We start from the raw sequence: 25,135 nt of genomic DNA, 5'->3' as shown, positions 1-25,135 counted from the left end.
TGGAGCAGTAATGTTACTCCCTCCTGGTCCTGCCTACCTTCATCTCCTGCTGGAGAAGAGAACCTTTGCTCGGGCAAAGTGATCTCCATCGGGGATGTATTTCCATCAACTCTGTGGAATAAACCCAAAATGTATGCATAATGGGGTTGGTATTTCTTAATCTATGGCCTCCAGGAGCACTTAAAAGTGAAGTCTGAATGTGAATGTAACTGTTAATTAAAGGACTTCTTCTCAATTTGGACTTTCAGACATAGTTATTATTGCTCTCGTTGTCATGCAGTCAGCAAAGAATTTCAGTTATGTCTGTCAAACCTGATTCGCAATGAAAAAAATACTGACAGAACCAGATAATTTAGACAACAGAGACTTCTGGAGAAACAATGCCATTAATTCTCTTTCTGTCCCTTTGGTCCTCATAGTCTCTGGCTTTAAGTTCTGCTGCATCTGCTAGATTTGTAAATTGGAAGTGAAACCCTTACCCTATTGACATCAGTAGGAATTTTACTACTGAGCTCGGTTGGACCAGCTCTTTGATGCTCAATTCCACCAGTCAAATATTGCTACAGAAATTCAATTTGAGCTTTACAGAAGTGCTTATGACTTCATCTTCTCATCTTGGGATGTCTATGTATTTTTTAATTTTCCTTTTATCCTACACCCTCACAAGTCTCAGGTTCTAGTGTGTGGTTTGTTGTGTTTCCCCATGTACAGATAACTGTCCTTTTATTTCTGGTAGCAGTTTTAAAGAATTGCTGTGGAATCTAGCCTGTCTGTCTTGAGGGGAAGGCTAAGAATACTTCACTTCAAAGGGTTTTGTTTCGTGTGTGCCATAACTTTCATAGGTGGCATTTTTGTCAATTCTCCAATTTTACCTTTATTCTGCTTTCTCTTAAAAATTGCACAGTCTTGACCTGGTAGAGAGTAGTCCCTGGTAATGTCCAGTTGTAAATTTATCCCTTAGGAATCACATAGCTTCTCTCACAGTTCTGCTTTTGGAGGTGAGGCCCTGTGATCATCACATACCTTTTGGAAAGGCCGCCATCCCAAAGAGGCCCTGAAGTAGTTCATCTTCAGCCAAAGAGTTCTGCCAAGTGCGCTGCAAATTTGGACTTGGTCGCTGTGACTTAGACCTGAAAATCCATCAGAGTTGCAGCCTTTTTTGTTTCTGGCCACAAGATCCTCTTAATCCGTCTGACTAAAATGCTGAGTACAGGTGAACATCAGCCTGAAACTGTCCTTGCTGGGGAAGGAAAATGGTTTGGTAGGGAACGTGGTGCTTTCCTTGGATGAGTTTCTGAGAAATGTGAAATGGCAGGCCACCTGGGTGAGGGGGGAAGCTTAAACAGTCACTTTTCGGCCTGACTGCAGCTGAATTTTGGCTCTTTCTCCTCCCCTCCCCATGTTCTCAGCTGCAGGATGGTGGTCAGTGAGGAACGGTTTTGGCTGTCTGAAGCTCTGGATGCTGTGCGCATTCAATACATGCAGCACAGCAATCGGTTTTGCCTCATTTCTGGGATTTTTTTGGTGGTTCCTGAGGAGCAGTTGGAATTGTTACCTTTCTTTTCCTAGGAATGAATAAACCCCTGGAAAAAAGGCTTAATTCTTCAGGGATGTGTCTTTATACCTTTAAACTAGTGTTCATTCTCTCCCTTTCACCACCACCCCCCAATTACAAGCAGTTGGGTGGTAGTAATTAACAATCTGAGGGAGAAACATCTGCTAGTACACTTAAGCCAGTCAGTTTGTTTTTCATGAAAGAATGGTATTTCACAATTTTTCCAAGTTAATATTTTTCCTTTATTGTCTTTCCAATTTCAAATATTGTCCAGACGCATTTTTATAGTGTCTTAAGGTTATAGAAGTGAATACAAGACCATTAATAATGAGCAAGAAAAGAGAACATCATAAAGAAAACATATGCAGTATTTCAATTCACGAAACATTCTGTTAGGGAACATTGTTTTTGAGAGCATATGGTTATTCCCATGAGAAGCAGTAAATATACTTCTTTTTTCCCCCTCCAGTTGTGGATTCCCACAACAAGGGTAAGTTTCTCTGCATGTTGGTCTCTGTAGCATGTTCTCTTTGTCAGGGCTTGTTATCTGTGCAGGGAGGCAAGTCAGTATTTTTGCACAGATCATATATTGTATGTAGACTTATTTCTGCTGGCCTAGACTTTGGAAACACAAGTGTATGAATTCTCCACGCTCCTTTGAGGTAGGTATCTTGTCTGGTCTGGTTTAGTGTCACGGGTGGAGCCGAGAGGAAGTTCAGGTTGTGAATGTAGCTGGGCTTTGGCGCGCAGCTCGCTGGGGGAGCTCTGCTTGTGGGCTGCCAGGTTTGACTGTCCCAGGCAGACGTCCTCGCTTTATTTGTATGTCGGTTCCACGTGTGTTTGGATTCTTCGTGAAACTGAGCGCTTGTCAATAGTCAAAACTAAGTATAGAAACAAGATACCAAAGATGTACCCTTTTCAGACAAGACAGTATGTATTTTTAAATGTTCATTGGTTTTGGATAAGGCACATAAGGATATATGCACAGGCACATTATTTGATCACTTGTAAATATTATTTTAATACCTACATGTTCCCCTTTAAAGTTTCCTCATTTAGATTTCATTTTTTTTGCTGAATGAAACTTGACATCAGGATGAGATCACCAGATTTCCCTATTTCATCTGAGCTCCAAAATGAGTAACTGATTTCAAAGGATAATTCCCCAGAGCAGCGAGGCCAATGAGTTCTTCACATCAAAGGTCAGCGAAACTCAAAGAGGATAATTTCTGGCATACAGTATTTAAACTCTCTCAAGGAGTGTACTGCAAGATGTATCCCCTCCTTCCCCAATAGTTGGACTCTTGTTTTTTGAGAAGACTAATTTGTCAGAGCACGTTTTTTTCCTCTGTTACATAAATTATACATTAAAATGAAAGCTTGCTATCTGAACGCACAAATTGTACACCCAGAAATGTTCTTATATGTGCCAGTGGCAGGGCTATTCCTGAAGCCAAGAGGTAACTCTGTGCCATTGGTGCAGTTCTGTGAAGCACCCAGTGGCCAGGGAATGTCTGGTGCTCCTTGCATGTGCCGGGGGCTTTCAGCGCAGTGCAAGAGCGCAGTGGTGGAAGGGACAGACCTTGCTGCAAGACACTGCAATGTGACAGAAAAACACAACAAAGAGCATTGGGCCAGGGAGTAGTCACCTTGTGTGGGATCTGCTCCTCGGTGCTCTCAGCCTGACATTTCTTGCCATGCCAGGGTCATTTGGGATGCTGTCCCTAGCAGATAAAAGACCGCCGTAGAAGTCTTTTGGCCATTATGTATTTCTACACATTTAAAAGTATGGAATTTTTTTTTTCAACTGGTTGTTCACCGTTCCAGCGAAGCTGGAGGTCATACCAGCCCAGCTTTCATTTCTTTCACGTGCCCTAGAGCCAGATGGTGAGGGATTGCAGAAGCTCCTCATCTAAACGTTTCTGTCAGCTTAGTCAGGACTGGTCATGGGAGCAACTGGTACAAACGAGGCACTGAAAATCTAGGGGCATATTTAATAGCGAGGAAGAACCACTGTCGATATAACTTTCCTTGTTACCTTTTCATTTTTTTTGTGAGTTTGGAAGGAAGCAACAAGGCTGGAGTAAGGTAGACAGGAATGTTTGCTTTCTTTTTATGGGAGTCTTCTTATGGCCTTAGCTTTGAACTTCCAGGAATGTGGAGTTGTTTATGTTTACTTATGGACAAAGCGAGTATAAAGTAAATGGCCCTTCTTCAGATATACTTCAAAGTTCTGTATTGTAAGTAGTATTTACTTTAATATGTCTTCATTATGATAAACACTACACAAAAACGTCCCAATAAACAACCGCTGTTTATCCGATAATGCCAGGTTAAAAGTCAAGGGGAGGAACTGCAGTGATGTGAGCTTTTTCTTTCTCCAGCTGACCTTCCTGCTTAGCTTATGTTTGGCGTCAGAAAGCCTAACATGGCTTGGAGTAGAAGTCAGTGTATCTGCGTGTGGGTATGAATATAATAAACTCCACATCTACTTGCATTTGTGCAATGCAAATTATTTGTGTGTGTTGCAAAGCTGATCTTAGTATAACATCAAAACTGCAAATAAGTATGAAAGTTGAAGAATTCCAGAGGCCAGGGTTTCTATCTCAATCCTCCTTTCTTTATTGCACATCCAGAATATTTTATAGTATACCACAGTTTTGAAAACCTGAAAAAGTAATACAATAATGTTAAAGTTAAACAAAGAAGTAAGACTAGAACATGTGATGTATTGCAGTGTGGTAATGTGAAGTCTTAGCTTGTGGAATTTCTGGGAGTATAAAGCTATAGTAAGGGTATATTTATTTCTTTATCTATTTCTTTATTTTTAAGCTAATTGGTCTTTTTAAAATGATGAAATTGGCTAATATAAGTACCTTAATTTCTAGCCTGTTAGGGACTTGCTTTCCTGGGAGAATGCTTGGGAAGCACCTCAGTGGTGCTGAACACCAGAATAAACCCAGTTTGAAATGACTCTTCGTGAACTGGAGGGGATTGAGTCTCCTTTGTTGTAAGGAATCCAGCTTCACTGAACTGGCACTTACATGAGTTCTTACTTACAAAGGCATCCTCAAGAAACGATTCTTATGTAGCATTAGGATAAAGGCTTTGGGTAAATGTAAATGCTGCAGTGCAAGGGAAAAAGTGCTGACTTTAAGGCCCACATTCTCACAATATCTTCTATTTTTTGGGGAGTAGATAGGATTACTGCTATGCATAATGAAGTATGGGCATAACGTTGTTGGCAGAGGTCTGTGAATGCATTTAAAAATTCTAGCTAAAACGTTTGTAGCTAAAAAATCTGTGTGTTTTCATACTGCTGATGACTATAGAATTAATTTTCTTTAGATAACAGGTTTCGTCGTGTGCAAGACTCTGCAGGAGCCAAAGGCACAGCTATTAAGTTTCTGGGCATTTGTCTTCCGCATGAGAAGTGTATCTGTCTTTCTGATATATGTAGATATATCAGATATATATATATATCTGATATATGTTACGATAAGTTATAAGTCTGATAGATGTTAATATTGATACTCTTTATGAGTGCTGTTGGATCATGCAAGTGCAAATGTTCTAACTTGAAACTGAGGTGAAATATACCTTTTCATACATACTGGAAAAAATGCAGCTCAACCTTTTTGGCAGGTAGTGTTACATTTTTGGAAGGTACTAAGGCTTGCGTGTATTTGAAGAGGGAAATTGGAACAGAACGAGGACTTCAGCTTCATTAATTCATTCACTGTTGGTGACTGCAGTGGGTTTTGCAATACGTTACAAACTTTCAATATTTTGCAGAATTGTTCAACTTATTTACAGTAACAGTTCTGCTGATTTATATTCTCAAGATACTATATTTGAACCTCCTGTGACTCTAGTGATGTTTGTAGGAGGGGCTGTGTACCAAAAGCTGTTAGTAGATTGTCTGCTGAAATTATCCCAAATGTGCAGAGAACACAAAAGCAAATCAAGTATAATGATCTTCTCATGCAAGTTTGCTGAAATCAATTTCACCCTAAATATAAAGACAGATTTGCAAATATAAGACTGCTTTGACATTTCCTTGTAAGCGTTTTTTCTTAAATATATTTTTCGCAGTGGCTTTGCCTCCAGAGAAGACAGATGGAGTTTGCAGTGGAGATGAAAAGAAAGCAGAAAAAGAAAGTGACACACGCACAGGTTCCAAGAAGCAACTGAAGTTTGAAGTAAGTCCTCTATATTTTAAAGTTTCACTGTACTGACATAATTATGGTAGAAAAATAACCCGTGGACCAAATTGTCTCCTTGGCTGCATGTATATCTCTTCCACAATTGTCATGGGTACGGGAGGGAGCAGAATTGGCACAAGCCAGTGTCTTACTGTTGGTGCTCCTTATGGGGTGATGAGGAAGATTAATTTCCAGGTTTGGAGAGCATCAAATGATGATCGTCCCTCTGCGGCATCCGAAATGTAGAGTAAGAAGAGGCATTCAGTTTAACCCTGTATCTATGATCCTTTTGTTGGTAATGTATTATACCAGCTACCAGGTTATCAAATCTGTAGGTTGACTTTCATGGATTAGCACACTTGGTTAACTCTGCTGAGTTTCAAAGGTGTTTGTGAAAGCCTCCTTAGCCATTGGTCTTCTGAGCCTCAAAAGTGAAATAACCCTGACCTGCTACAAGGGAAATTGTCTGCTCACATGACAGGGGAAAAAGGATCCTGGAGGGCAATGAGGCCTGTTTCCTTGTAGACTTACAAACATCATAAAACCACCAGACATCATGTGTAGTTGGCAGGTTTTGTTTATATAGGGAGTGAGTTAATAAATATGAGTATTGAAACATGCTGTCATCCAGCTAGAGGGTTGTCTGTCTTGGTGAGGAGGAAGATACTCTGGTACCGGCAAGAAACAGCACGAATTTTCATCTCTCTGTGCTCCAGGAGATGTGGCAAACTTCTCCCTTTCAGTGCTGTCAGCTTGTCACCATAATGAGCTTTGCATTCCTCAATTGTTATTTAAAAGACCACACAGCCACCTTGCAGCATGCTCCAGCGTTCATTTCCTTCTCTAGAGCAGATTTAGTAGTCTGGTATGATTTATTTTTTCCTGTTTTAAGGCTGATTAAAAGGAGGCAGCTTTCCCATCGGCGACTCAGGTGTTGCTAGGTGCTGGTGTGCATTCTAGTGGGAGGTGGCTTCTCCTGCCTTCTTTTCTTGCACGGCGATAACTCTTTTTTGAGGCACATTTTATATTCTACCTTGAATAGCAGACATTTGCAGACAGGAAAGGCATGATAAACTGCCATTGACAGTGCCTTGATATTTGAAGGTTGGAGGACACCTGTCAACATGGTTGGTGCCAGAGTAGCTGGAACTCCATCGTGTCGACAAGTCTGTGTTTGTTCCCAAGTCACTTTTGGCATTCCATAATGGCTAGCGCTTGGTCTGAGACTCCAAGACTAATGCAAGGAAGGTTGCCATTGCTCTTAACTAAGCCAAGCACATCCTCATATAAAGATGTTATGTTAGGCAATGTGGGACAGAGAAGCATTAATATGTGGGAAGAAACAGAGTCTTGATATTTTTTTCCCTTGTTCTACAAGTGGAAGTCTTCCAGCTGTGTAAGCTTGGAGCCATGAGGTTGGTAGGTGTTTCAAAGGTACCAAAGAATCAGAAACGCAAGTGTTGAGACAAGAGGTCTAAATCTGAGGTGGATGTGATTTGGCTTTTAAAGGTGCCAGTAATGTTTATGCAACACAAAGCTGCGTTTCCACAGTCGAGTGTGGGGCACTCGTCAGCTTCCAGGCGGGCTTTTTACCACAAGCACAGGCTGGCTTTGAACTTGGCAGGGGACAGGGGACCCTTAACTGCTGTAGGGAATTGGTTTCAAGTCAGAAGATCAACCAGGTATTCTGAGCTCTGTCACGCTGAAGCTATTTGGAGCTGTTTATTTTACTAGCATACAGTGCCTTTCATTTTAATTGCACTATACCTTTTCTGGTTTGCCTTATTGTGGCTCTGGATAATTCTGATTGCATGGGTCTGGAGAGAAAGCGAGCGATTTGCACCCAGGTGACTGGAGCCAGTCGAAGTGCAGCCTTTGTTCTCCACTGAAGTCTTGGGTTTGGGTTGGGGATTTTTTTTTTCCTTTAAGAAATTGATTCTTTCAGGCTTTCCACAGATCACGCTCTCACTATCAGCAGCGCAGTTAAAATAAGGAGCAGGCTCCACTCCCAGGTCACTCTTACTGCCACCTCCTCGACAGGCTCTGTTTCAGGAGCGTCAGTGCATGATGCTGCACTTCCTGAACTCGGACAACTGTTGGGTACATCTGTGCCAAGGACAGGGCTTATGGTGGGGACTGGGGCCATGTGTCCCTTTTGGGTTACTCCTGGCACCGGGGTGTGCAGCCTTATTCTGAGAGCTGGTTTCTGTTATCTTCCTGAGTTAAGCAGTTTTCTTTCTCACTTTTTAGTGGGAAATCTTACTATATTTCAAAAGCTTTGGGGAGTCGTTTTCTTGTTCCTTTTTGTGTTTGCTACAATGAAGTAGAAAGTGTCTCGCAGGTTCCCTGAAGTCTAGCCCAAGGGAGGCAGGGTTAGCATGTGATGGTGATGAGACTCCTCGGTGGGGTGGACAGGGGCCTCCCCGGGCCATCTCCTGAAAGCTTCCTCCCGCGAGGGAGGAAGGAAGAAAGCAAGCAGCCTCCTTCTCCAGAGTCTCCTCTGCAAACGGGCTTTTCGCTTCAGGTAATCAGCTGCTCTTTGCATGTTTCTTAGGAATTGCAATGTGATGTGTCTGTAGAGGAAGATAACAGGCAAGAATGGACCTTCACACTGTATGACTTTGATAACAACGGAAGAGTCACACGCGAGGTAAGCAAAGTACAGCTGCCCCTTTGTGTGCAGCGGTTGCTAACAAGAGAAGTGTTTTATAACAGGAACATTTTTTCTTCTATGAAATAGAGGTGTCCTGCCAACTTAAACAGCAGTTTCCATGGACCCTTCCCTCCTAGAAACGATCCCCCCGGTAGTTTGCTGTTTTCAGATGTACTGTACCACTTTTTAAGCTGGTTGTTGTTTAATATCTGGGATTAGCCTTTAAAAAATAGTACTGGCATTTGAGGAGGAAAAGTATCTGAAACAACTGAACAACTAAACACATTGTCAAAATAAACCCCTGCAAATGTATATTGTTCTGGCTTCTATCCTGCTTTTCAGAGTTAAGCTAACCAAATAGCAAGGTTGCTTTCTGACATTCTTTCCAGCAGGACTAACTATACTGTTCTGTTGTTTTCGTGAATATTAGGCTGATCTCTGCCTTCTCCCTCCAAGTATAAATAACATGGATCATAGTTGCTGGAGGACCATAGTGAATGGTTGTCACAGCATACCCATCTGCATTTTTTTTATTATCAAGGTGTCTTCAAGTTGTATTCCCTGTGCAAATAAGAAGCCAAATAAGAGGAAGTACAGATTAGAATACAGTCCTTTTTCAGAGCTATTTCTATCCAAATTGAAAGATGCCTCTTCTAGAACAATGTCTTTTACTGAGATTTATTGCAGTGTGCTGTCATTGATTTCTTTGTGAGGTGTGTTTACTGGCTCCCACGCCTTCAGATAATCAGCTGAAAATGGACAGTTTTGTCTTTCTTGGCTCTTATACACGTGTCTTTGAAAATTACTGACAACTCAGTTGAAAGGAGTAGGGTAAGAACTGCAAGGATAGTGGCCTTAGACACCAAATGAGGGCAGAATTTTTTCCTAGAAGACTGAAACAAATCTTTTTTAACATTTCTGAACAAATTGCTAAATGTTGTGGTTGTTCAGTTTTTAACATGTATATGAACATCATCGCTAGACTTTTTTATTGTCCATACCATGATAGTGCTTTGAGTAGTCAAATGAAACCTATGCCCCTCATGCAGGAGAAGCAGATGAAAATTTACGGGCCAAGCCCAGAGTTCCAGTGTTTCAGATGGGAAGAGGAGATACAGAGAGAGGGCAAGGAGAAGGGGGGAAGTAGTATTGGATTTGTTAATGTATGGATAACAGAGACCAGAAAAATGAAATAACTTGCCTGAAGTCTCCCAAGAACGTAGTAGCAGATTGAACCCAGATCTTTTGGGACCCAAGGCTAAGTCTTCATTACAGGATTATCGTGACTCCCAAAGAACAGGGGAAAAACCCACAAAACCCAAACCCACACACATGGGTGTCCTTTACATTCAGGCATGGAATTCCCATTAATGTCAGTGGGAGTTCCGTGTGCTGAACATAACGAGAATATGCTTTTAAGTATGTATACAATAATTATTTGTGATTATGTGGTATACCAAAGAGCTTAATTTGACTGTACTTAGAGAATATGTTACAGCCAAATTCTACCTCGCCCTGCTACGAGAGCAGACTGCAGCTTAACTGAAACCAAATCTGTGCAGGAATTGAAAATTATACTACTCTGAGGGCTGGAGGTTGCTATATTCAGGCTTGAACCTGTGCCAAAAATTTTTCTTTTAACCAAGGGACTAAGTTGGTTGATAATTTTTAGCTCTTTACATGTGACCAAAGATAGAAACAAATAGTATGCACCATTGCAGAATTTCCCAGTTGCATTACACAGATCTTTTGCAAGCTGTTCCAGTGCCATATGTATAATCCATCTTGTTGGGTGTCTTCTGTTGGATCCAGATGCAATTTAAGAGCTCTTTGTTTGATAGCAGCTCATAGATAATCTTGGCCACAAAAAGAGGAATTTCGGTCTCTTCATAGGACACAAAATTTCAGGTTCTATTTGCCCCTGAGAGCCCAGCAGTCCACAGAGTGGGCTCGATACTGTCATCTGTTAAGGACCTCTGCTCCTTAGCTGGCAAAGGGCTTAGTGAAGGTGAACGTTAAAGATGGGAATAGTTTCAATTAAAATGAATGGAATACATGCTTTGAGTTAAAAGCATGTGAAGCACATTGCTGGTGCAGGGACAGAGCGGCCAGCTGAGCTGGGCTAAGCTGTGCCAGTGCCAGTGCCATTGCTGAGGAAGATGAGCTGAGGAAAATGCCTTCAGAACCGGTCAGCTTTCCTGAACAAAGATCCAGTGTTCTGGTGAGAAAAGCTTGGCGTGGACCTTTTCTCCTTCTTTGAAAATTTCACTTTAATGTCTCCTGGATTTATAGGCAGATTTAACAGAGATACGAAATTTCTTAAGTCAGATTTCTATCTGTAGACCTTGTGAGGTGCTTTACAAAAAGAAGTCAGCATTATTATTCTTGTTTTTCATTTTAGGAAAGTGAGACACTGGGAAAGGAAGTGCTTTGTCCACCCACATCCATTTCATTGGATCCAAAGTTACTGTGTTTAAAAAATTAGACTTCATGTCCAGACAGTTTCCAAAGGAATGTACAGTGTTAAATTAAGTTGTAAGAGACATGTAGGTGGGGTGCAGTTTTACAAGTGGACTAAATGTTTTTTTCATTAAAAAGTTTGAAAATTGTAAATAAGATATGGATCCAGTTACTAGATAAAATTTCCCTTGGGTTTTACACAATGGCAGATCACCACAAGAGCATTCAAATTCCATCTCAGTGAAATTTCTTCTGGATCTTAACAACATCTTCAGAACTTAATATTGCTTTGATTTCCTCCTAGAGTCTGTGTGACTTACTCCGCAGTCCTTGTAATTAGAAATTCAGATCTAGTCATGCTTCTTGAAGAGATACACCCATTATGAAAGCGTAATTTTTGGGATGGCAAATTATAAAATTAGCATTACTGTATGTTTTTAAACTCCTGCTTTTTCTGTCACAGAAGACAACCATTTTTCTGTCCTTTTGGTGTAGCGGGAGATAGCTTTTCCTGCTCTAATGTGTATATTACCAAACTTGGCTAATGCTGTTTCCCTTCGTTCAGTAAGCCGTAAGAGGACAATTCATTATGTACTGCAGGCCTTTTTAAAACTGACAGCTGCGCTGTAATTATCTTCACACGGATATTTGTAATCGGACTTGAAACTTGGATAATTGGACTAATGTGTTTTGATCCATGAGGTTTTATATTGAGCTCTCTGAATGTAATTATGCTTCATAAACACTGGCCTTTTTTTTTTTGCAATCAGTTCTTTCTTGGAAAATTGTGTTTCTTTGGTAAGTGGCTGCGCAGGAATAAGCACACAAGAAAGTTGCTTGTCAGGAGTGCAAAAACGGGAATTTCTTCTAGACTAGTTGTTGAGCCGATAGCAAGTGAAGCTCTTTTCAGGTTCCAAATAAGAATGATTCAAAAATGTATGTGATCAAATAAAGTGGATGTTGCAATAAAAACATCCTGCTGCATGTAGAAACCAGACTACAAACAAAGTACAAATGAGACATTTGTACTTCTTATTTTCTGAGGGAAAGGCAATGAACCGATACTGATGTTTCTCTTCACACATTTCTAATGCTAAAAATGTTCCTTCCATCTTACATTAAATACCCGATTTTTCCTCTTGTGTTTCCTTTTCCTTTTTTCTTTTTCTTTTTAGTCATTTTTGCTCATATCCTCTGTAGTGAGTGAAAAGGTTTGAGTTAATTTCTGCCTTCAGAACTCAGCACCCAATCTTAGACTTGGGGAAGGAGACTGGCTTTTCTGGGGCTACCGCTTATCACCCTGACCCTTGTCTTGAAATTAGCTGGTTTTCATGGTGTTTGTCAACGTTGTATTAACTTCTGCTACAGGAGCAGCAATGGAACCCATGGATAGAGGAGTAGCGCCTGTCACTGTCAGAGGGGCCATCTTTTCAGCCATTGGATTTGGTGGCTTTGTGCCAGAGAGGAATATTAAGAAAAATACAGGGTTTGGTTTTGAGGGGAGCCAATGACATCTCTCCCAGACAAGTTACAAAGAATCAAACTGAATCTTTTCTTTCGGTTTTAGAAAACTCAGTGGGTTTTTGTTGTTGTTGGGGTTTTTGGGGTTTTTTTGTGTGTGCGCAAATCTCTCATTCTCTTAATTCCATTGGAAAACCCTCTTCATTTCCTTTACAGACTCTCTAGTTTGCTATCTAGTCCTGAGATGATAAGCTACATTAATACTTCAAAACTAGAGTCATCCTTGTACCACTGATGTTCCTTAGAAGTAAATCTTCATACCTGGAATAGGCACTTTCTCAGTCGCATGAGTTTTGTAAGGAATGAAGAATAATTCCGTGTAATTTGCTCTGGTTCTTTTTTGCAGACCCTTTGGTTTCTCTGAACATTTCAAATTCCTGCTAATCTCCTACTGGAGACCTGTAAAGTATTCTGTGGATACGTGTGTGAGCACAACATAGATGTGTGGCCTTAACTGTTTGCTTTTTCGCCTTTCTAATGCAAGTATTTCTGGCAATCTATTGAAGTTGCTCTTTTTAATATAATTTATTGTATTAGCTGCTTGATAAAATAGGATGTGAAAAACATAGAGATTAACACTGTTAAATCCTTCAGCCCTGGAAAAACCAACTGTAGTGTTCAATAAGCAAGACACAACTAAATCTGGTTATGGCATGTGCTGGCTGTTTGGATGCTACCCAGCAAGCATTTGTTTTCCTCTTTGAGGAAAAATACCATAGTTTCAGTTTTCTTACTTGATTAAGTCAGCTATCCCAGCAGAAATTCTGCACACTAGAAGCCTTCAGTAAGATTCATGCAGCCTACTTCCCCTCTAAATATAATCCAATTGCTATAAAGGAGTAATGGAGAGAAAGCTCTTTTTTTAATTCTTAATTCTTTCTGTGCATTTTATATACTAATTTAAAAATCCACAATAATTTGAAGTAAAAATGGTTTTAAAGTACATTTCAGTAAAAAATGCCACAAACAAAACAAAAAAAACCTTAAAACCAAAAACAAACAAACAAAACACAAAAAAAGGAGCAAATTCTATTTTTGGAAAAATGAGAAACACTGAAAAACCTATTGTTTATTTTTCATGGTAAAATGGAGGAAGTTTTAGAAATATGTGGTGAAACTCTTTGTGCTGAGTGGTCTTAAGCAAAGCAGTCGCAAAATCGTGTGACCAGTAAAAACTGGAATCTATTGCGTTGGTGAGATTCTTAGGTTGGTGGTCTCTGCGACATGCGGGTTGGTGTACTAGAAGAGAGGAAAATTTAACTAGCTTTTTAAATTGATTTTTGATGCTAAATTTCTGAGGACAGTGAACTGTGCAAAGCTAGTATATGGAAAGTAAAGCTGTGACAGTGGTTTTAAGGCAGTTCTTTAAGGAATTTAAATGCAGATAGTGTTCAGGGGGACAGCTTTCATGGGGAACATAAATTGCCTCGGTCTCCTGGCAAGCTACTAGAAGATAAAAATTCTTTTGGGGGTAAATACAGACATAACTATAAAAGACCTAACTATAAAATACAAAGTTTGTAACATGTATTTTAATGGTCCAGTGCTACTGATTTGGCAAGAAGCCATTACCATATTAGCTGCCAAAAAGGAGCTGTGGGAAGGGGGTTTTAGTCACTGTCCAAAACTCGTTGATGAAGACCATTTCTACCAGAGCAGTGCCTTGGGAACTTGTACATTGTAATGATGCAGCAGTCAGTGGAAAGCAGCCGCAGGTCAAGGCTCCCTCATGACTGGTGCCTCCTCAGCCAGGACCTTGGGGGATGCCAGAGTAGGGACTGACCCAAGCAGACTTGTTTCACCAGATCAGAACTGCCAGTTTGCTAGAATTTCCAACCCCAAATTAGGACCACAAGTAAATGAATCCCGTAATAAAAATGTTGTTGTCAGTATTTAAAAGATCAGCATAACCATTAAGCGGTTACTTGCAGATATCCCTAACCGCAATCTTGGTATCTATCCAGTCTGACGACCACGTTTGCTCAGTGCCAGAATGCAAAGCAGTTGGGGTTGTCATGGGGGAGGCTGGATATTAAACATTTAATGAAATGCACGGCTGGCAGAGTGTAAGGCCAGAAGGTGTCCTGATACCTCTGAGTGCCCTCTTAAACTGCTTGGAGCCTGGACATCAGTTTGGGTTAATTTGGGCCTGTTTGGCTGAGAGATGTGAAGTGTCGTGATGCGATACACGCAGGCACGTATTTCTGACTTGCCAAGTATGCGTCACACAAATGCTGCATCTGGCCTAACGTGGGATCATTTGGAAGGGCTTTTGACACCACTGAGTCAATCAGCATCGAGGAAGACCCTCACAGATCAGAAGGGACAGACTGGATGCCAGTTAGACCTCATCACTGGAAAAAATAATGTAAAAGGACAGTGAGAGTCATGCCACTTCATCATTGCCTATTGAAGTGAACACAGACTAGATGATCGTATCTAGAATAGCTGAAAAAGGGAAGTGGACAGATTATTGTGAGTGAAAGAGTTGATAATAACCTCCTGACAGTAGGCTTGTGTGGAAAGCGCCAATGTTGGCTAACCAGGACTTGTTAAGGGATGTATGGGAAAGGCTTCATTCACCAAAGTGCTGAGTGCGTGAGGCCCCATTAAGAATAAATATGATGCTGAAGGGCGAGGTTTGTTTTGTGGAGGTGTAGGACTGTAGCACAAGGGTCCTAGAACATAACTTATGGAGGACATATAAAGCAAGAGGTATGTTTTGTTTGTCTGTCAGTTTGTGGTTTTGCTTGGTTGGGTTTTTCTCGTAGATGAAATGAAAATCCAGCCCCCGTCAAGCTGGCTGTCAGATACGGCTGTGGCTATTTAGAGGTCTGGCCAGGTTTCAAATTAGAGTGGAAGTGTGAGAAGTGTGATGTGTTAAAGAGCTGTGAGGTGTCCACCAGCCTGTCACAGAACGTCTCTCCCTCATTCAAGCTTTAGACGGTGGTTCTCATCAAACCACGGGAAGCAGCTACTGACATGGTAGTTACAGGGCATATAGAGAGACTCATGACAATGGTAGAAAACTTTATTTCAGTGGGGATGTAAAGGAGAAACTGCAAATTCTGGTCTCTTTTTATGAATATGTTGTCTTGAACTCACATGCCTGGAGAAATTCCACTGGGTGCAGAAAAGTTAGAGAGGGCACGTGTTAAGAGAAAGTCTGGACCCTCTAGGATTTAGTTTTTCATTCTGCTGATTGAGCTGGAAACTCATCTACTGTAAAATCATTTGTCCTGGCCATAAGGTCAGTATTTCCCTCAGTTCTGTGTGAGTAGAAATTAGTATTTCTGTGTGACCTTTAAAACTGGTTAGATAATGAGGTCTGTGTAGTATATCGACTGCTAAAATACTGGGATCCATTGGGGCATACTAAACTTCGAGCTGCCATTGTTATGGGCATGACCCTCGGGCAAAGGAAAAATGGTAGAGGTTTTGAATTTTTATAGACCTGACTCTTAATCCTCAGAACCAGTTGTACTTAACAAAGGATGATTTAGATATTTCCTTTGTGCTCACAGGCATCTGGAAAGAGCTTAGATACTAGGATAGATCAAGGAACAGGAAGACTAGCGTGGGGAAATTCTCAAGTGTACATTGACTGGGATCTTTATAGTTTGCAGTGACTGGTGTGCTTTGGCCTTAGATTGGTGCCCAAGATCAATTTGGGTGAAATCCCTTTGGGGAAAAGCAGTGAGCCAAGAGATCTTCTTTTCATCCTGGCAATTTTAGGCAGCACCCTATTTGAACCTGGCTGGATTAGACCAACCTGCGAGACCTCTGTGCATCACCAACTCCTAAAGAGTGCTTCTCCCGTTTGAAACTACTGTTATAAACTACTGCAATATTAAAATTGCCTAGTGTTCTTTCTGATATAGCCAGACATGCAAGCATTTTTTCATGTCCCATTGCCTTCAAAGAGATGTGTGAAGAATGTTCTGTAATAGGCCTGAGTGGATAATCACTGCTGTTCAAAATTCTAAGTTTAGAACTTGGTTGAGTTTTACAAAATAAGCTAGACCCTGATATGCATATGGTAGAGTGACATTCAGATGTCATTTGTTTCCAACCAGGAGGTTTACAGTTTGGCCACTTCTGTTACTGGTTTTCCTCTATATAATCAACCATTTAACTACCTCAAGAAAAAACGCCCAAGAAGCAGTAAGACTGTGATGTCCAAGGTTTTCTTCAGTTGCTGTATTTGTTTTGGTCATGTGAACTCAATTTTTAGTGCAATATGAGTGGTTATCCCCGAGTTCTGTTGAAACTAAAGAAAAGGCAGAACACAATTTTGCTGATTCACAGCTTAGGAAACCTGAATGCCTTGTGCTTTTATTATTGTTTTGATCTGGTTTTCCCCATTTCAGAAATCTTACATCATCTGATGAAGAAGCATATGGACCTGTTTGAATCATTCCCTTTGTGTCTGTGTACCTTTCTTGTAAGGTTCTGTGCAAGTTCAGCTCTTTTAAATTCAGTGACTTCTGGGGTGATTTCAGCATTTAATAGTCCCAAGTCTGAACAGTTCTAAGTATCAAAGCTGTGGGTTTCATACCATTTTCACATAGCGTATCGTTTTGTGTTTCAATCCCACTGTAGGATATTACCAGCTTGCTTCATACCATCTATGAGGTAGTAGATGCATCAGTAAACCATTCTCCTAGTTCCAGCAAAACTCTGCGAGTGAAACTTACTGTGGCACCAGATGGCAGCCAGAAGAAAAAGAGTATCTTGTTAAATCAAACCGGTAAGGATGTGCAATCGGCCATCAGAAAAAATAAGAAAAACTTTAAAAAATCCCTTAAAAACCCATCTTCATATTTTACTAATACAAATACTTATAGGTAAATAATTATGTGGGTATTTTAAACCCCATGAACCTGTTTTAAAATCTCGGGTGCCTACCCTCCTGTCAATGTCTCTTAAGCAAATTAAGGTTCCCTCTCCTGATTGATTGTTTCCTCTTGGCAGCAGCAGTAACCCCTATGTTGTGTAATTGTCGTTGTGTACTGCAAGGCAGATTTAAAGCTTTTTTTGTCTTGTACCAATTTAACTCTGCTATTACAGTGCTCACTTTGTGTGAACACAGGTGTGGTGCTATAAAACGTGTTTTGCAAGTGCAAAGTTTTCACTGCTGCTGAATAAGAATAAATAATTAAACATAAGTAACCTTTATGGATCTGTGCATAAAAATTGCACATTTTTCTGTACTGGCAGAGTCTGCCATTATAATATGGCTTATACTCTTGATGGCTTATTCACCCTATATTCATATTAATAATAGTTGTTTCAGTGGAATTTCTTCAGTAGATAAAATACTACTAAATTAAAATACTTTAAAGTATTTAGAGTAGTACTTGAGTAGAAGGACAGTAATGTGAGAATTATGTACTTTCTTCTGTTGGCAGATTTGCAGAGTGGCAGGCATAGAGCTGAAAGCAAAGCTAATGAAGAAGTAAGAAGCTCTGAGAAGAAGCAGCGGGCTTCTCTCAGGTAAGGGGAAAGAGCCCTGGCTCCCGACAGGCACTGGGTGTCTCTGAGAAAACCTCAACCATTGATTTCTTGCTTGCTTGCTTTATTTTAAAAGAATATGTTAAAATAGAGGTTTTATAGGACTTTTCATTGTGGAACTGACAGCAGATTCCGTGGGTAGATACTTTGTATATTAAAACAAAAAAGCAAATCTGTAGCGCTCATTACTCAAATTTTCTTCTCCTGTTGGCTCTTGCAGCGCCTTTTTAGATGCCATCTGCAAGTACTGTGCCTATTAGTGATGTTTATGGCACAGCCATTTGGCTAAAAGTGTCCTAAAATCTTTCCATATTCATAGAGGCCAGCTCCTGCCTTTCTCTGTCCTCCTTCCTGCCCTACTTTTTCACTGGTCAGCTCAGTTAGCTCCAAGTTTAACTTGATCTTATTTACCAGGTTATAGCCAGACCTGCTTCTCCGTACCACCCCTCCTCCCAAAGGCTGGCCCTGGGTACAGCACCTGGCAGGAGGAGGGACAAAGGGAGCTCCTAGCAGAGCAGCAGAGGATCAGCTTTGCAGCACAGGGTCTACACAGGCCATGTTCTGCAGAGTGAGCAATGAGCAAGAGCTTCCAGTGCGCTACCTGCTCTGTTCTGCTCAGGTGGCAACTGTGGGGTGGCTCAACTCCACATATGAAGTGTGTTTGTACACTTGGCAGGAGAAGTCAAGTCACCTCTTTTTTACCTCACAGTGGTTCTCTCTGCTGCCAGAAACCGTACTTCCTTGCTGCCACATCAGCTTTAGGCCAACTTCTCCCTTCCAAAGTAGGTGATAACCATGTAGGAATTAGCCTACTTGCTTAAGACCAATATAATCTTGCAGGAAAATTGGGATAATTTAATTTCTTTTTTTTTATAAGTTTCAGAATACAGTTCACCACTTGAAAAAATTCCTGTCTGTTGTCTTTCAGTGGAGTGCAGCCCGTGTGACTCAGAATACATCCAATAATAAAGCACAAGTACTGTGGTTTCTTTTATGAACAGCTGCAGGTACACTTGCAGCTGTCTGCAGATCAGATGGAAAAAGGGGGTTTAGTTCTCCCCTAACAGAATGTATGATACCGTTTTGGATGCCAGTCCAGAACAGGGCTTTTTCCTCTGCAAAAGTGTAATCGCATGTATCTACCCTGCTACCATGAATTCTGCCTCCCTGATAGGTATTGCCCACACTGAACTTCAGAGTGCGTGATGAACATCTGCAATGTATTTTTCAAGTATTAATTTTTTTTACAGCTAAAAAAAATGTTGTTCTCTCAGTCACATGTAGGTGTGCTGTTCCTTTTCTGAATTTTGTATTTTAATGGATAGAGACACAAATCAAAACCAGGTAATTTTGATGCATTTTAATGTAGATCAGTTGCTCTAAACTGGTCATCTTGGTGTATAGATTTGATCTCGTTTAGGATTTTATGTTTCACACTAAGGCAGAAGAGCATGTTTGCTGAAATGCTGCAATAATTATGTTGAATCATTAGTCACATTTGTTTCTTCAGCTGCAAATTAAAAAAAAACCACTTTCGGCTTTCCCTTGGGTTTATTGTCCAAATACATAATTGATTTACCACGAGAAGGAGCATTCAGTCTTATTAAAAGTGACACCAAAACTGTGCCTCCCTTTTTTGGATAGAGTTAAAATGCTAGTGAGTTATCTCAGTGAATAAATCCCAGAATGATCAAATTTCATATTAAGAGAAGTCTAAAATGACTTCTAATCTTCTGTTACCAACTCTGTACAAAACCTTCTGTGAGATAAAGAATGCTCCGTGGTGTTGCTTGCTGGCTTAGATGTGCTGGTCAGATTCCCTCTGCCCACTAGGAAAGGTTTGCCCTGTGTGAAATATATGGACAATTTTTGTTTGTTAATGTATTCCAAAAATGCCCCTTTGGTTTGAAGTCTCCATTCACCTTAAAGTCTTGGTTTTGCAAATGTCGTGGTTTTATGAAGAGCAGCCATTTCCATTTAAATCCACAGTCATCGAAGCTTGGCTGTGCTGCATTTCTCCTCCTCATCCCTTTGGTTGGAGGCTTCCTAGGCAGCACAGATCTGATCAGCATCACACAGCTGTCAGCGTCTGACAGGTTTTATTGCATCTGGGTAAATGTGGACAGGACAGAGGGTGTCCTGTTGATGCTGTGTGTGCTGCAGTGTGTTTGTGTGCTCTGGTCAGCTCACAGACCCTCAGGAACGCTCCCTGAGGCCCAGCAGTAGCTCGTGATATTAATGCGGAGGCTCCTGCTTTGAAAGCAGCAATGGGGACTTAGGAGAAGTGCACACATTTCACAAATTCTGTCACTTAGGCATTCTAGACAAGATGTGATGAATATTCAAGATAAAATGGATACTTTTTTTTTATCCTGACGTGGGAGATAGATGGGTTAGATTTTTCATCTGCTAAAAGCTACAAGCAGGCGTTTTCACCTGTAGGGCTAATGAAAGTATCAAGATGAATTACCTCAGTTGATAGCTACCTCACCTGGCTTGTGTGGTGCAAAATGGATGGTGGAAGAGCACTGGCAGGCAACTCTGTGGATTGGATATCTTCATGCCATCTGAGTATGTATTTTGTTTAGTGCAACAGGGAAAATATGATGCACATCAGGCTCTAAAACACCTTCCTTTTACCCACAGATACACATTCTGCCTCTCTCTTTCCTGCTTAAGTGATTTCTCCCTGACTGGCTCAACTCTGTGTTACCAGTGAGCCTAGCTTTCAGGAAATGCCCTTGCATTTTACTACCCTATGCTCTGTCTGTGCTCTGTTCCCTTTACCTGCTATATCCCTGTGTACTTATTACCATCAGGATGACACACCTCAGCATGGGAATTTTTGAAAGGGCTTTCATACATTCCAAAAACACTTAAGCAGATGCCTTTTTGATTAAAAACCAAACCAAACTAAACCAAAACCCAGTAACAACACTGTATATTTTTACATGCTGTGCTTGATGCGTGGTTGATGCATGCCTCGATCTTCCTACCTGTGTGTAGGAGCTTTGTGGATGCCAGACGCTGCAGTTTGTACTTACAGTTCTCCCTGACAGTGGAGCACATCTCTTATCAGTGTATAATTGCTTCACTGTGTATATTTGCATGAACATTGTTGAACTTCATCTCACATGTAAGAAAGCTGTTAGAGTACAGGGCTGCGGCAGTGCTGGAGTAGTTTTTCTTCACCATCTCGATGAGAGATGGAATATAGTACAGTAACAAAAACCAAGATCCCTGTTTTCAACAGGCAGTGCTGGATGCAGTGTTGCTTAATTGTGTTGGATCAAACCCAATGATGTTTTTTCTGAGTTAACTGCATTGTCTTCAGCACATGTATGAAAGTCTCAAAAGTTTCCATAGCCAATTCCTGCCTGGCATCTTCACTTAGCCAGGTTCTAGCCCCAGAGATCTTTTATGTTGACCTGCTAAAGTGTAACAACCTGTAAAGGTGTGTCTGAGGCAGGAAAGGTACTGACTCAGCTGTGAATCCAAAAAAATGGAGTGTATCTGGACAGTTCCTCTTTTTTGACAGTACCCCATGTCACTTCTGGAGTTCAAAGCTGACTCTGAGTCTTTAGAGCTTACCTGCTTCCCAGGCAGACTCTTCTTCATTCAGGAGACTCTGCCTCTATCAAAGTAGAGCAAAAATGATCTTCCAGGTAGGTCAAGTCTAGCGACTTCCATCAAAGAAATTGTAGACCTGTGTCTGGCAGAGACACGAGGGACTTGGTTCTGTAACGTCCCTGAACATTCCCTACGCTGCACCAGAGAAACAGTCTGTGCTGAGGCTCAGTGGGATCAGCAGCCTCTGGAAGCCTGGAGATGTGTTAATAGACTGAAAGTGGAGTACTGGGCACCATACACTACAGAGCCCACATTTAGTATAGGAAACAAAGCCAAATTCTGGTCTTAGGTTGATGTAAGTGCAGTCACACAGAGAAAGAGCAAAGTCTATCTTGTGGTCTTGGAGACTGAATGACAGGCAGTGACTTAAGAGTTTTCTGCTTATCCTGTTTGTTATATTGAAAATACTGTTCATATCTGCAGACATCCATTTCAATTGCTGAATTAAATTGTTCGGCATTATGGGCTACAATACTGTAAACCTCTGCCTGATTTTTCTTCTGCCTCATAAATGAATGGTATTTCAGATACTCATTCTCAGGAAATAGTTCTGCTATAAATAAAATTGCAAAGCTGAGCAGGAAAAGGAGTCAAGACTCTGAAGCCAGCAGCTGATCTGACCTTATTAATTGTATTTTGGAAAGCAGTGGTTAGCTCTGGGTGTCCTACCAACACCTTCTCTTCTCTAGTTACTCCACCTGTGCTGCTGCCTGTACCTCTGAAGCAGATACACATGAATATTTCTCTGACATGAGAATGTTTCTTCCTGACAGCAGTGGAAACAATCATGAATCGAATGGCAGGTTTTCTTTGGCATGTTCAAATTGGAGAATCGGTTGAATGGTTTGGCCCTAAGACAGAATGTAATAAACCCTAGGGGTATTTTTATTTGTTTCTGCATATGTGATGCAATTTGAAAGCGTCTTTTGCTTTGCAACATCGGGGTCGATTTATGTAAGGGGAAGGAACAGTCAGTTCAGCCCTATCGACTGAGCAAATCCGGTCATCCAGAATTTCAAGCGTTTGTTGTTTCTTTGTGAGCAACTCCTGTCACTTCAAAAGGGCCATTAGTTGTTGGTTTGCAGATGGTGCAAGGAAGGACTTTCGGGAAGTTCTGCTGAATTGTATTTTTTTTTCACCAGAGCGAGAACAATCCAGAGCACAGTGGGTGCTATCGTCATTGTGTTGATGAGAACATTGAAAGGAGAAACCACTATTTGGATCTTGCAGGAATAGAAAACTACACATCAAAGTTTGGGCCAGGTAATTTTTGTGGCAACCTTTTCACCTTTCTTCAGTTGCATGTTCTACATCAGGGGCAGTGAACTGTGAAGCTGTGTGATTTGTCTGTAGTGACTTACTGGAAAGGATAGGACTGTATGAATACTGCAGGATAGTTACTGATGAAGGTGGTATCACAGCGGAGTGGCTAACGTGCTGCGAGCCTGCTCTGAAGTGCTTGTTTGTGTAGCTAAACTTGGAGGTGAGCCTAGGAGAACAATCTTTACATCTAAATTATTAAGTTTAGTCTATGGGTGAGGTGAGGACTGATTTTTGGATGCTGGAGCTTGTTCCCAAGATGAGACCAGCACATGCTTTGTGCTCACTGCTGACCCAAAAATAGGAGAGTGTGGGTTCATACCTGGAAGTTTGGCTTCTGTCTCCAAATTAAAGGGTTTTGGATTTCCTCCCTTTCCCTGTCCTTGCCAAGGTGCTGTGTATTCCACTCACAGTTATATTGGTGAATTTCAGAGTGACGATGACCAAGAGAAGGACTTTTACGAACACACACACACACACACACAGAGTCTCTCTCACTCACTCTTATATAATAGATATGTATGCATATTTGTGTGTATATTATGTACTAGTCAGAATTATTAAATTTAATTAAACTAGACAGCTATAATTGCATTCACTTCCTTAGGAAAAAATCACTCTGCCAATAATGCTATCCCTGCCAACTGCATGCTACTAATTAGAACTTTGAAATACTAGATGAGTAACTCAGCTTGTTATTTCCTAGGATCTCCTCCAGCAGCTCAAAAACATGACCCACCAAGCAGAGTTGCGAATCAGACTAGATCCCGTTCTCATGAACCTGAAACCTTCCACGTTCACCATAGGAAATCTCAAGTGGTGGATCCAAGCCACATCAATCTGGCTGAAAGTTCGTATGCCAAGATTGCAGAAATCCAACAGAGGCTCCGAAACCAGGACTCAAACAAGCACTTTGGGAGGTCTCCCAAGGCCCAGGGCAAAAATGTTGCCCCTGTGCATCCTGGAAGGGCAGTTAGAAATAAACCTTTTCAAGGGGCACCCATGGCGATGGCTTCCCCAAGCACACGGGTAGGCCAGAATCTTCCTTACCTCCCCTTGCAATCCCAGCAGGTTCACAAGAAGCATAAGCAGAGGGCAAAGGAGAATCACCAAATGTGCAAAACCTTCCAGTCTCCAGGGACAGTTGTGGAAAAGGAACACGTGAGAGACCTGCCCACAGTCATTTTATATGAAGGTCAAGTTGGACAAATGATACAAAGACATGAACACCACCACCACCACGAGCACCACCACCACTACCATCACTTCTACCAGACATAGAAGAGGTCCCACTGACATCCTCCAAGAATCATCCCATATGAAGGAAATGAGTTCTTGTGATACCAGAACTAAGGCATTACTATGATTAATGTTATTGTTACTCCATTAATATTCAGCTAGCGTATATTTTAGAGCTTATATGGAACTCTTGAAACTCACCCTATTTATATGTTGTGGAACTGCATAGCTTACTTAAACACATTGTGGATTTTTTTTATTTTTTTTAAGTGGCTTGTAAAACGGCAAACAGCCATAGCTTTTTGAGCTGTGATTTAATACAGGTCGCAAACGCACTTCTTTACAAGTACTACTTCCATTGTAGTGGGAAATACACTTCAAACACTATTGCAGACATCGAGCTTACCAGTCTGCTGTATGTCAGCTGATCGCACACAAGCCTTTCATCAGGGGAGCAATGTTCGAAGGGTTGGACTCCAGAGATACTCAGAATAACAGAAAATACAAACAGCTGCTACCTCTAGTATTATTCAGATTTTATTTTCTTTTTATTGATTGTAATGTGCTACAGGGGGAATTTTAATATACTGCATTCATGTAGCCTGTTTGTGTTCACATCCTTTCAAATTATCTTAATAATTACGAGGAAATACTGGCTATACTTGTCAACAGAGCTACATTTGTACGACTTACACTTTATTTTCTTGGAGATTCTTCACTGATACAAGTACAGTCTGTTATATACTGGGTAATATTTAAATATACTACTTTTATTTTTGGTTTTTCTCTTGCTTACTCTCCATTCTGTCTGGGGTAACCATTTGAAAAGAGGAGGATGTGAAATGGGGTTTTCAAAAGCATCACTAGACTTTAGCGGTTGGGCCATAAGTATAATTCATGGGGGTTTGAGAAGGAGAGGGATTGTTTGGGGGGGTTTGTTTTGTTTAAATCCACAGTTCTTTGTTTTGAGAAAGAATTGAGGAAAAGATACTTTCTCACTTTAAATGTTGGCAAATATATATAAAATATAAATATAAA

At 40.9% G+C, this 25,135-nt stretch overlaps 1 protein-coding gene across 1 annotated transcript in view; it reads left to right on the top strand.

Annotated features, from left to right (window-relative positions):
* Positions 1-24,139, top strand: part of NKD1 (naked cuticle homolog 1 (Drosophila)) — an 86,858-nt gene extending 62,719 nt beyond the window's left edge. The window contains exons 4-9 of the mRNA XM_010179396.1: positions 5,651-5,757; positions 8,315-8,410; positions 16,997-17,144; positions 17,806-17,893; positions 22,674-22,801; positions 23,565-24,139. Coding sequence (XP_010177698.1) covers positions 5,651-5,757; positions 8,315-8,410; positions 16,997-17,144; positions 17,806-17,893; positions 22,674-22,801; positions 23,565-24,139 — 1,142 coding nt within the window. The remainder of the gene's footprint in view (positions 1-5,650; positions 5,758-8,314; positions 8,411-16,996; positions 17,145-17,805; positions 17,894-22,673; positions 22,802-23,564) is intronic.
* Positions 24,140-25,135: the final 996 nt, after the last annotated feature.

Source organism: Mesitornis unicolor, unplaced genomic scaffold (assembly GCF_000695765.1).
Source record: "Mesitornis unicolor isolate BGI_N332 unplaced genomic scaffold, ASM69576v1 scaffold1912, whole genome shotgun sequence".
In the NCBI taxonomy this organism is placed as follows: domain Eukaryota; kingdom Metazoa; phylum Chordata; class Aves; order Mesitornithiformes; family Mesitornithidae; genus Mesitornis; species Mesitornis unicolor.
This window is presented reverse-complemented; position numbering and strand designations above follow the sequence as displayed.